Raw genomic sequence first — 12634 nt, 5'->3', positions numbered from 1 at the left:
GAGAATTTGATAAGTAAATACACAAACAAAAAACAATGCATACTCTGCACAGCTGTTACCAATCAGAGATCAAAATGGGTCTTGGCTACACCTTCAAATGACTATACCATTCCTTTTGATCTTCCTTATCTGATAGGGGGCAGTTGTGCAAAGCTGTGGTGTGTAATACGATTTGGCCAGGGTGTCAAATGCAGTTGGCCCAGCGACAGCCCTCAGTGGAGTCGGTCAGCGTGCCGTGGATCAATAATAGGTTTTGCCAGTGGGGCTCTTTCTTACCCCTGCTCCAGGAAAGGCCGGGCGCGGGAGGCCTGGCAAGCCCAGCTTGTTGTGAATTGCCGTGGCAGAGACGATCTGAGCTGAGGACATGGAGGCCATGCTCTGGAGGGCTTTGTCCTTCACAGTCTGATCCTTTAACAGCACAGTCACAAAAGGCTTAGCACTCAGACAGGAGATGTGGGGCGGGGTGGCATGATGCACAAGTAACACCACTATACTCTTAACAACACATTCAAAGCTCTCTCCCATGACAATTAACAGCAAAGCAGTTTAAAAGAGATGTTGTTGCCAAAGCAATTTAAGTGTATTTTCAAAGAAGGAATGTGCCGAACAATGAATATTGAATTTCAATACACAATGGTTAGTGCAGGTATGCACTTAAAATAAAGTTCTTTATTGTTGACTATGCTAACACTAACACAGCTCCCAGATATATTGGAAGAGTGACATGTTTCTGAAGTTTGCTTTCAATAAAAGCTCCTTCAGCAACCAGCATCTCTTAGATCAAGGTTGTGAGCATCTTTGCAGCTCTCCTTCATCCTTGGACGAGAGGAGCTTTTCAATTAAGTACATAGTATGTGTTGAATGTGTTCTGTCGAAATAGTCCAACATGAGTTTCATTCAAACGTAATAGTTGTATGGTTGCTGTTGAGTGGCATGCCTTGTATGTCCAAAACCATTACTTTTCAGGAAAAAAAATAATAACTTGCGTTCCAATGGATCCAATGTGGTTATTATTTAGTCACAAGCTCTTTTCATTGGTTAAAATGGATAAAACCCACAGCCAGGTGTTCATATTTTTTCGTCATAGGTGAAGATTTTCTTTTTTGTGTGTGTTTTTATAGAGCCGAGCTTGGAAATCATCTATTTTCACTACATATACACTAGTCTATCATTATGAGTATAAAATAAGGTATTAATTTATGAAAAACTGGAAAACTGTGAAATATGGAGATACAAGGTTTTTGCCCGACAGCGACAATACATTTGAGACACAATCATACTTTCTTGGACGTGTGTGTAAATGTAATCATATAAAGTCAAACAAGCCGTTGCTCAATGCAACGCATGCAGGCCTACAGAAGTCATGTGCTCACTTGGACCACCCCTATAGAGCGTCGCAGTCCCGCCCCCTACCAGGGCCCAGGAAATTATTCTCCGTTCATTTTCCTCATAGACATTTCAAAAAGCCTCGTACAAAGCCTCGTACAAAGCCAACTCTTGTCGTGACAAATCTTGACAACAAACACAATTTTTCGGGCTGAACAAATAATTAGAAAGAAGAAGAAAACGGCAGGTTACAACACTTTTTTTGTTGTTTTTCTTCTTTGTAATTATTTGTTTGGTCCAAAATATTGTGTTTGTTGTCATGATTTGTCACGACAAGAGTTGGCTTTGTACGACGCTTAAAAGGTCTTTAATTAAATACGTTTTGAAATATCTATGGGAAAAATGCATTGGGAACTATTTCCTGGGCCTGGCGTCGTCATGAAAGGGGGTGGGACTGCAACGCTCTATAGCAATGGTGACCATGTGGCACACTGGTGGCAGAAGCTGAAGGCAAGCATGCTGGCAACAGTCACTGGTAATTGGTAAAGTGGGATTAAGTTAAAGTATGATAACAGTATGAGGACACACAGAGATGGTCACAAACTGGGCATCTACTGGGCAGCAGCTCGGGGGGGGGGGGGGGGGGGGTCACTATGGCAGCAGCATGATACTGGGCAGCAGCTCGGGGGGGTCACTATGGCAGCAGCATGATACTGGCATCTACTGGGCAGCAGCTCGGGGGGGTCACTATGGCAGCAGCATGATACTGGCATCTACTGGGCAGCAGCATGCTACTGGGCATCTACTGGGCAGCAGCTCGGGGGGGTCACTATGGCAGCAGCATGATACTGGCATCTACTGGGCAGCAGCATGCTACTGGGCATCTACTGGGCAGCAGCTCGGGGGGGGGGGGGGTCACTATGGCAGCAGCATGATACTGGGCAGCAGCTCGGGGGGGGGGGGGGGGGTCACTATGGCAGCAGCATGATACTGGCATCTACTGGGCAGCAGCTCGGGGGGGTCACTATGGCAGCAGCATGCTACTGGGCATCTACTGGGCAGCAGCTCGGGGGGGTCACTATGGCAGCAGCATGATACTGGCATCTACTGGGCAGCAGCATGCTACTGGGCATCTACTGGGCAGCAGCTCGGGGGGGGGGGTCACTATGGCAGCAGCATGATACTGGGCAGCAGCTCGGGGGGGGGGGGGGGGGTCACTATGGCAGCAGCATGATACTGGGCAGCAGCTCGGGGGGGGGGGGGGGGGGTCACTATGGCAGCAGCATGATACTGGCATCTACTGGGCAGCAGCTCGGGGGGGTCACTATGGCAGCAGCATGCTACTGGGCATCTACTGGGCAGCAGCTCGGGGGGGTCACTATGGCAGCAGCATGATACTGGGCATCTACTGGGCAGCAGCTCGGGGGGGTCACTATGGCAGCAGCATGCTACTGGGCATCTACTGGGCAGCAGCTCGGGGGGGTCACTATGGCAGCAGCATGATACTGGGAATACACTGGGCAGCAGCTCGGGGGGGGGAGGTCACTATGGCAGCAGCATGATACTGGGCAGCAGCCCGGGGGGGGTCACTATGGCAGCAGCATGATACTGGGCAGCAGCTCAGGGGGGGGGGGGGGGGGGTCACTATGGCAGCAGCATGATACTGGGCAGCAGCTCGGGGGGGGGGGGGGGGGGTCACTATGGCAGCAGCATGATACTGGGCAGCAGCCCGGGGGGGGTCACTATGGCAGCAGCATGATACTGGGCAGCAGCTCAGGGGGGGGGGGGGGGGGTCACTATGGCAGCAGCATGATACTGGGCAGCAGCTCGGGGGGGGGGGGGGGGGGGGGGTCACTATGGCAGCAGCATGATACTGGGCAGCAGCCCGGGGGGGGTCACTATGGCAGCAGCATGATACTGGGCAGCAGCTCAGGGGGGGGGGGGGGGGGGTCACTATGGCAGCAGCATGATACTGGGCAGCAGCTCGGGGGGGGGGGGGGGGGGGTCACTATGGCAGCAGCATGATACTGGGCAGCAGCCCGGGGGGGGGGGGGGGTCACTATGGCAGCAGCATGATACTGGGCAGCAGCCCGGGGGGGGGGTCACTATGGCAGCAGCATGATACTGGGCAGCAGCTCGGGGGGGGGGGGGTCACTATGGCAGAAGCATGATACTAAACCAGAAACAGTGCTGTCTGGTTAAAGCAGAGCCAGGAGGAGCACGAGCAAAATAAACAAATAGATAAATAAATACTTACCATACTGGTAACCTGAATAAATACAAAGAAAGAAGGTTTTAGTTAAATGTGCCGACTGTCTGTGAACAAGTTATGCAGCAATTTATTGCATTATGTAATAATCTGAGCTGAGCACAACAAACAATTAGGGGTGCAAACAGTTAAATATAGTATTCAGTTGAATTCATTATAAACAAACATAATCAACAATCGATTTTACAAAAAAAATAATCGATTGGGGGTTATTTTTCTCTCTTTTTTTTGTTAATAGCGAAAAACAAGCCGATCTACCAAGATCACAACCCATCCAACACGATATGAGACAATTTACAATTTAGGCATTTAGCAGATGCTCTTAATCCAGAGCGATTTACATTAAGCAATAACAAAAGCATGGCATACATCACATATATAAAAAGTAGTTATCATGAATCATGCGTAAACTAAGAACGTAACAGTGGAGTATCTATGTAAACTATACATACTATACTATATTATATATTATACATGTGTACTATAAAGTGCTATGACTACATAAAATGCATTTCTAGTTCTGTCTACGTAACAAGCTATAAGTCTGTTTAAAATACTATCTAAGTCTACATAAAGTGCTATCTAAGGGGCTAGGCTAGGGCAACTGCTACGGGCCATGGTGGAGTCTGAAAAGGTGGGTTTTCAGAGTACGGCGGAAGATTGGGAGTGAGGCTGCAGTTCTGACTGACTGACTATGAGCTTGTAGATCAGCTGTTTTAGTTGCAGCCCTATAATAATCTGGGCTGTTACACAACAAACAGTATTGTCTCATAGACTTAAAGGAGCATTCAGTGATTTGGGTGATTTGGAAAACCACCCAGTCCACCCCGGTAACAAACTGTGCACATGCACACGCTCTACAGTGGGGGGAAGTGCAACAGGCCAACAGCATGTGCCCCCACTCGATCATGATTGGAGGAAGGCCCCTCTCATCCTGATTGGATGAAGGCTTTGCCACCCGCCACCAAAACTGAAACTAGGGTTTTTTGACCCCAGGGGCTCACTGGGGACAGGGAGGAACTCCTTATATGGTCAGCACACTCTATGGTAGGGAGGATTATCAAAAAAAAAAGAAAAGATAAGTGATATTTGAATGAAGTGAAATCACTGAATATACCTTTAACAACAACCAACAATCTTATTCTTGCTCTTTATTATTCCGCCCACAATTTTGGACCTATCTAACTATTTCATCTAGAAACTTTATTCAAACTTTGAATAAAGTTTCAGCTACCATTGGAATTGAACAGACTTATTGAAACGTTTAATATGTTATATGTGCTAATCACTGTTTAAATTAGGATTTTATACTCTTCAGGGTTTGCAATACTCTCTAATTGCCAGATAGAATTTGAAAATCTTTCACACATTTTTGTAAACTCTCTTGGCCCAACATCTTCACACATTTACACATTTTATTACAATGTTGACAATCTCTCAAGGTCTGCTGATTCATACAATGTAGGCCTACTGTAATTATCTCATCTATGGGGTTCAGTTCCCTTTAGGTTTTACATGCTTAAAAAGTCACAGAGCACTCAAATGCATTCATCTTCAATATAGGTATGCTTGTTCTATCAACACGTACCGTTAAGTTCTTACGCCATATAACTTTGTTTCCTTACTTTATTTATTTCTCTCTTTTTCGTCCTTCTTCCTGCATTTTTTAATTCCTTCCATGCTTTATCCTTCCTTCATTCACACCTTCTTTCTTGCTACATTCTTTCTTTTTTTTCCTGCCCACCCCTTTTACTGTATATTGTATGTTAGATGTTTACTTGTTTGTTATTTCATATTATTGTTGTTTCATCAGTTACTACGTACTGCTACAATCTTAGCCTCATCCCCTTTCCTAATTGGTTGATAGTTAATGACTTAGCCTCATCCCCTTTCCTAATTGGTTGATAGTTAATTACTTTTGAAACACTTATTCTACAGTTGTCCTTCACTGATGTTGTCCTAGCAACTGCCTGATACACCACAGCAGCCACCTGTTCTGCCCTGTCAATGCCCTGTCAATGCCCTAGCAACTGCCTGATACACCACAGCAGCCACCTGTTCTGCCCTGTCTGTCAATGCCCTAGCAACTGCCTGATACACCACAGCAGCCACCTGTCAATGCCCTAGCAACTGCCTGATACACCATGCACAGCAGCCACCTGTCAATGCCCTAGCAACTGCCTGATACACCACAGCAGCCACCTGTTTGGCCCTGTCAATGCCCTAGCAACTGCCTGATACACCACAGCAGCCACCTGTTTGGCCCTGTCAATGCCCTAGCAACTGCCTGATACACCACAGCAGCCACCTGTTTGGCCCTGTCAATGCCCTAGCAACTGTCTGATACACCACAGCAGCCACCTGTCAATGCCCTGTCAATGCCCTAGCAACTGCCTGATACACCACAGCAGCCACCTGTACTGCCCTGTCAATGCCCTAGCAACTGCCTGATACGCCACAGCAGCCACCTGTACTGCCCTGTCAATGCCCTAGCAACTGCCTGATACACCACAGCAGCCACCTGTACTGCCCTGTCAATGCCCTAGCAACTGCTACCTATTACACCACAGCAGCCACCTGTACTGCCCTGTCAATGCCCTAGCAACTGCTACCTATTACACCACAGCAGCCACCTGTACTGCCCAGTCAATGCCCTAGCAACTGCTACCTATTACAGCACAGCAGCCACCTGTTTTTCCCTGTCAATGCCCTAGCAACTGCCTGATACACCACAGCAGCCACCTGTTTTGCCCTGTCAATGCCCTAGCAACTGCCTGATACACCACAGCAGCCACCTGTTTGGCCCAGTCAATGCCCTAGCAACTGCTACCTATTACAGCACAGCAGCCACCTGTTTTTCCCTGTCAATGCCCTAGCAACTGCCTGATACACCACAGCAGCCACCTGTTTTGCCCTGTCAATGCCCTAGCAACTGCCTGATACACCACAGCAGCCACCTGTTTGGCCCAGTCAATGCCCTAGCAACTGCTACCTATTACACCACAGCAGCCACCTGTTTTGCCCTGTCAATGCCCTAGCAACTGCCTGATACGCCACAGCAGCCACCTGTACTGCCCTGTCAATGCCCTGTCAATGCCCTAGCAACTGCCTGATACACCACAGCAGCCACCTGTTCTGCCCTGTCTGTCAATGCCCTAGCAACTGCTACCTATTACAGCACAGCGACCGCCTACCAATGTGACTGTTCAAGTTCAACCTCTCATCATTTAAAGGTCCTAAAGCACAAGCACATTTGGGGGTGTCCAACAAAGAAATGTGGTAGTAACAGAGTTTCTTAATTGCTTGAATGCATTTATTGAAACTCTGAAATCATGCTCTTAGCAGTGCCTCACAACCACACACCATTAAGGCAATTGGCCAATATGTCGTAGCGTAGATGCAAGAATGTCAACAGATTTCTGAGGGGCGCTAGTCCCTCATACAGGTTTAATGTTTGTCTTTAGTTCAATGTTTATTTTATATTAACTCCATTGACAATGAAGGGAGATTTTACGTCATTTTGTCCATTTCCCATTGACATTGACACAGTTGTTCATTGGGTAAATCATTGCATGCAAAACACTATGTACAACAATCACAATGAGCATAAGGATTGTACAAAAGATGAGGCCAGCCTGATGGCTGGTTGGAGTGAGTAACTTATCTTCACCCAACTGAAGAGTAATGGAGAACTCCATTACTCAACACATTACTCAAAAACATATTAAAAACTAAAGAGTCAGGATTTACACAATGATCAGAAGGTGCTACACTTGTAGCAATTGACTGACCTGGTTATAATTTTGATTGCTATAGATTATTTTACACAGGTGTGGTACAGTATTATGAGAATGGATTTTACTGTCCTGGGATTCCTTAATCCCAAACCACACCAAAGGGTCGGGTCGGGACAAAACGTTTTTTTTTTACGGTAAACCACACGTCCACACCAACGCATCTCATTGAGTTGGAAGGAGTTGCATTGGTGTGGTTGACCTGACCCGACCCGACCCTTTTGTGTGGTTTGGGCTTTAGAGTTTTGGGAATGAGATTTAAAACCCATTTTGGGCGGGAACCCCTTTTGGTGTTAGCATTATGTTATGCTTTAGCTATTGAAAAATAGCAGATCTACAAGCTCATAGTGCGCCACCGAGTGGCGCGCTACGAGCTTGTAGGTCTGCTATTTTCGAAAAATCGAAGAACCACTGACATAGAAACATAGCTTTTTCAGAAAACTGTCAGGATGTAGAAGACATTTTTAGAATCTGATCTCAGGTCAAAAATGGGTTAAGTTTCAGGAAATGCTTCCAAGTGATTGGGAAAAACTGTAAACGACACATAATCTGGGCACAAAGTAGGACAAACATCAAAGGGTTGGAATTAGTCTCCAAATGAGTCATGGGTGTGTTTGGGGCATAACGAGGCTTAAACCAATCAGAGTGCCATGTCCCGTTCCCTTTAACCCCATGAAGCCTAGCATCCATATTCTGGAGTGACCATTCAGAAAATAATAGCAGATCTACAAGCTCACAACAAGTCATGTTGTGACACATTGTGAGTTTGTAGATACCTGTAGATTCAGGTAATATATTTAGTGTTAGAGGGGAAAAGGACCTAGTATGTGGTGTATGTGGTTAAGAGCCAGGTGGGTCACCTGGTTAAGAGCCAGGTGGGTCACCTGGTTAAGAGCCAGGTGGGTCACCTGGTTAAGAGCCAGGTGGGTCACCTGGTTAAGAGCCAGGTGGGTCACCTGGTTAAGAGCCAGGTGGGTCACCTGGTTAAGAGCCAGGTGGGTCACCTGCATCTTGCACATTGCATGATGGCAAGTTGAAGGTTGTATTCTGAGGAAACGGGTTTGCTCTGCCGCACAATGCCAAAAGTGACAGAATCATTTCAGGAGATGGCCAAAACAATAGCTTGCAGTTGCAGCCCACAAAAAAGCGTGAACAGGAGGTGGACCACAACCTCAATGCAGTTCAGACTCACACCATTCCTGAAATGAGTCCTCATCTATGTCTAAGATACATTTGTGATATCCTGTCAAGTCAAGTTAATAATCACATGCTCATTCTCTTAGTGCTGTTCTGTATTCTGACTACCTATGCCAGGGATGCTCCAGCTGAGTCCCTAAATGGATACTGATGGCTTGTTACTGTACGTTGAACAGATGGGGGAAAAAAGAAAAAAAACAGAATGATACGGGTCACAGTATTCTTCAAAGATGAAAGGTCCTTTAACATAAATTATTTACTAGCAAGTGTATTATATTTGAAATAAACAGAAACTGAATCTCTCTCTCCTTGACGCTCTCCACTCTGTGTGGTGCTGAAAGACGCACAGTGCAGCTGATACATTGCAATGGTTTTCTTATGATTATTATTAATATTCGTTTTAAGAATAATCAACCAAGTGCTTTAAAATGGTTCATCTGCCATTTTGACCACACACATTGCATGCCTCCCAGCACAGCAAAATTAGCTGGTGCTACTGGGCATTTTTGCCCAGCTTTGTACGTCTGTGTACCACATTTGAGATGATTTGATTGGCTGAGCACGGAATGTGATGTATGATGATAAGAGTGCCCCTCACTTCACATGAGTGTGATTTCTATTTATACGTTTATTTGGAAGGGACAATGCATATTAATAAACACCACACATACAATACCGCTCGTGAAAATACACCTTTTAGCAAGAATGCTATTCCATCCGTAGTCCCCATACAGAATGCTATTCTATCCGTAGTCCCCATACAGAATGCTATTCCATCCGTAGTCCCCATACAGAAAACAAGAATGCTATTTCATCCGTATAGTCCCCATACAGAAAATCCATCCGTAGTCCCCATACAGAATGCTATTTCATCCGTAGTCCCCATACAGAAAACAAGCAACATTACAAAAAAGAGAAAAAGGCCTAGTTAGTTTTGACCTAAAATACAAGACATTTTAGCCTATTTAAAAATGTTCAAATGTTTGATTGTCCATGATCCATCCTTTTAGTTGGACAGACTGAGGCCGATTCTAAAAACACCTTCTAAATCCTGTTTTCTGAAAAACTTTAAATATTTGTATATTTTATTTTGCCATATCTATCTATACAAAGCTAAAGTTACTTCCTTAGCATAGAGCAAGACTGCTGCTCGCTTAGAGAGACATCCCAAAACGCCCGGCACGCGGACAGCCTCCGGGGACATCGCGAAAAACCGCCCGATCACCGCCCGATATTATACAGTGCAAGTACGTCCTGGCAGCTCCAACTGTTAGAAAAGGCCTAATTTGTTTAGCATTTTGGAAAGTTAAAGTTGACAGAGTTGGAGACCTTCTTGATGTGACTTTTGGTTAATATTTGAAGAGAGTACTGTTTTAACTGGCCTCTTTGTGAACATCATGCACACAGTCTTTTTGGTGTCTAAAAGCAGACACAGCACAGATGCCACTCAGGACTAACGAAACCTCTGTCAAGTCCCTACCATTATGACACAATGACTACATCCTCTGCATACATCTGGGAATGAACATTTGACACACATCTGGTATGACATTGATGTACAGAGAAAACTAAAAAGGGGACCCAGTATTGAACCCTGTGGGACCCCAACAGGGCAGGTGAGGTGGGGAGATTTAACACCAACAATACAGACACTCTGTTACATAGATTTAAACCACTGTATAGCATAGTTAATTTGGACAAAAGAACATGATGGCTGACTGTGTCTCTCTCAAGTCAAGAAACACGGCAGTAACATAAGGATTACTATCCAATAGACCCTTTTATCCTCTCAATGAGCACACGATTGGCTGCTTCTGTGGAATGGCGGGCACGGAACCCAAACTGCATGGGATGCAGTGGAGTATGACCTTTGTCAAGATGTTTAATGATCAAATTAGCGATCTATTTCTTTGCCACCTTTGAGATGACGGAAGGATACTGATGGGCCTGTAATGACCTTCGTCAGTGCTACTGTATATGATCACAGACAAAGAATATGTGCTCTAAAGAGCTCCAAATCAGTTCAGCTCAGGTGCTGAGAATTACTAATTGGTGACATCACCTGATGGTGGGGCGTGGACATTACAGAATGATATACAAGTTCACACAGAGTTATATTAGAAATCATGAATACTGCATAGAAAACATGTTGACAGTCTTATACAATCACTTTTTGAAAAAAAGGTCTTGGCTGTAAACTAGCAATGACGCTTTATACCGTTTTGTGCCGTTTTGTACCTTAAGTTATCTTCTACTCAAAAACCATTTCTACTTAACCTTTTGTACTTTTTTTGAAGAGCTATGCCACCTTCATAATGAGCTAATTTCTAATTAATCATGTATCCATTCAACGTAAAGGGATCTGGCAGAACTTATTATTTCCTTGCCAATGAGCTCTAAATTGCTTTAGATGAGAACAGACAATTTTTCTCAACTGTTTTCACTCAAACAGCTGCTTGTGACATTGAAAGCATTCATGGTCTTACTGACGTTTTAACACACACGTCGCACGCACGCACGCACGCACGCACGCACGCACGCACGCACGCACGCACGCACGCACACGCACGCACGCACGCACGCACGCACGCACACACGCACACACACACACACACACACACACACACACACACACACACACACACACACACACACACACACACACATCACCAATCAATCAATCAATCAATCAGTTGATTGATTGATGCCTCGGAGTAAGGGAAAAGTGTCTTTAAATGCCTTAACTACTGTACATCTAAAGTTTCTGGTGAGATTTAAATAATGTCCAATAATTGCCAGGAGAATGTTGTGAGACTGTGTGACTGCATCTGAAAGAGGAGGAAGGAAGGAATGCAACTGACAGCCAAGTCAACGTGTTGAGCCCAGAGTTATCAACGGATTACAAAGCAAGACCAGAACAACAGAGCCCAGAGTTATCAACGGATTACAAAGCAAGAGCAGAACAACAGAGCAGAGACAGCCTTTGAGAAACAGCCAGCATCGCAGACGCCAGACGGCCTCCACGCGGAACTCTAAATGCCTTTGATAGGGTGGACGGAGATAATGGGGGGGGGGGGGGGTTCTTTCAAAGGAAGCAGAGGTATAAAACTCCTTTAATATGAACCCATTCAGCATGCTTTACGATAATAGGTGTAAGCAGACTGCTCAACTATGAACTAGCTTTTAGACATTCACCCACAGCCAATGCATGTTGCCAGCATGCTTCCCCACATGAACATAACATAGTGCCTTTAACTCAGACATTTAGTAACAATAATTGTGTTTGATACAAAACATTATTATTATTTTCATTATTATTTGTATGCAGACATTGCATCAGGTTCAAATCATGACACCATGGGCTCCATTTTCATCACCGCTAAACCCCTTATCCCTAAACTTCTTTGCCTTTACCTTTTTTTTTTTTTTTTTTGAATAGTTCAGCTAGCCTCTACATTGACACGGTGTGAGCTTGTAGACTGGCCATTTTAACTATTCAAACATGTTTTGCAAAATAGTAAAAAAAAAAAAAAGGGGGTTTTAGCGGTGATGAAAATGGAGCCCCATATATATATATATATATATATACATACATACATACATACATACATTGTTCCAATGTATTCGTACATTGGAAGGATGAATAGGCTGCATGTAAATAAAACCAAAATTGATCAATAAAAAAGGGAGGTTAGATAGACATCCGAAGCCAACTAGGACTAGCAGTGGGTCTGGGACTGGGTTAAGACTAGCAGTGGGTCTGGGACTGGGTTAAGACTAGCAGTGGGTCTGGGACTGGGTTAAGACTAGCAGTGGGTCTGGGACTGGGTTAAGACTAGCAGTGGGTCTGGGACTGGGTTAAGGGAAGCAGAGCACCAGGCATTCACTCTGTCACCAAGGGAAACAGGAAGTAAGACGCACAGCAACCACAAGCCCAAAAGCAGAAAAGCGCATACCTTTAGCTTGGAATGAAACTCACGAGATTTCCTTCTGGCAAGAACCTGAATGTGACTAGACACCTGCGGGGTAGGGGAGGAAAACAAAGGAA

The 12634-nt window shown here is 45.1% G+C and overlaps 1 protein-coding gene across 4 annotated transcripts in view; it reads right to left on the bottom strand.

Moving 5' to 3' along the window:
- The window catches only part of tead1b (TEA domain family member 1b), an 89957-nt gene that overhangs the window by 11174 nt on the left and 66149 nt on the right, over positions 1-12634 (bottom strand). For 3 of the 4 annotated variants that reach the window (XM_079497253.1, XM_079497255.1, XM_079497254.1), the window contains 2 exons: positions 3584-3595; positions 277-408 (listed from right to left, as the gene is read on the bottom strand). In XM_079497253.1, coding sequence (XP_079353379.1) covers positions 277-408; positions 3584-3595 — 144 coding nt within the window. The remainder of the gene's footprint in view (positions 1-276; positions 409-3583; positions 3596-12634) is intronic. The other variant, XM_079497256.1, reaches the window with a different exon arrangement.

Source organism: Electrona antarctica (genome assembly GCF_951216825.1).
Source record: "Electrona antarctica genome assembly, chromosome: 3".
Lineage (NCBI taxonomy): Eukaryota > Metazoa > Chordata > Actinopteri > Myctophiformes > Myctophidae > Electrona > Electrona antarctica.
The sequence above is the reverse complement of the archived record's forward strand: the minus strand, read 5'-3'. Positions and strand labels throughout refer to the sequence as shown.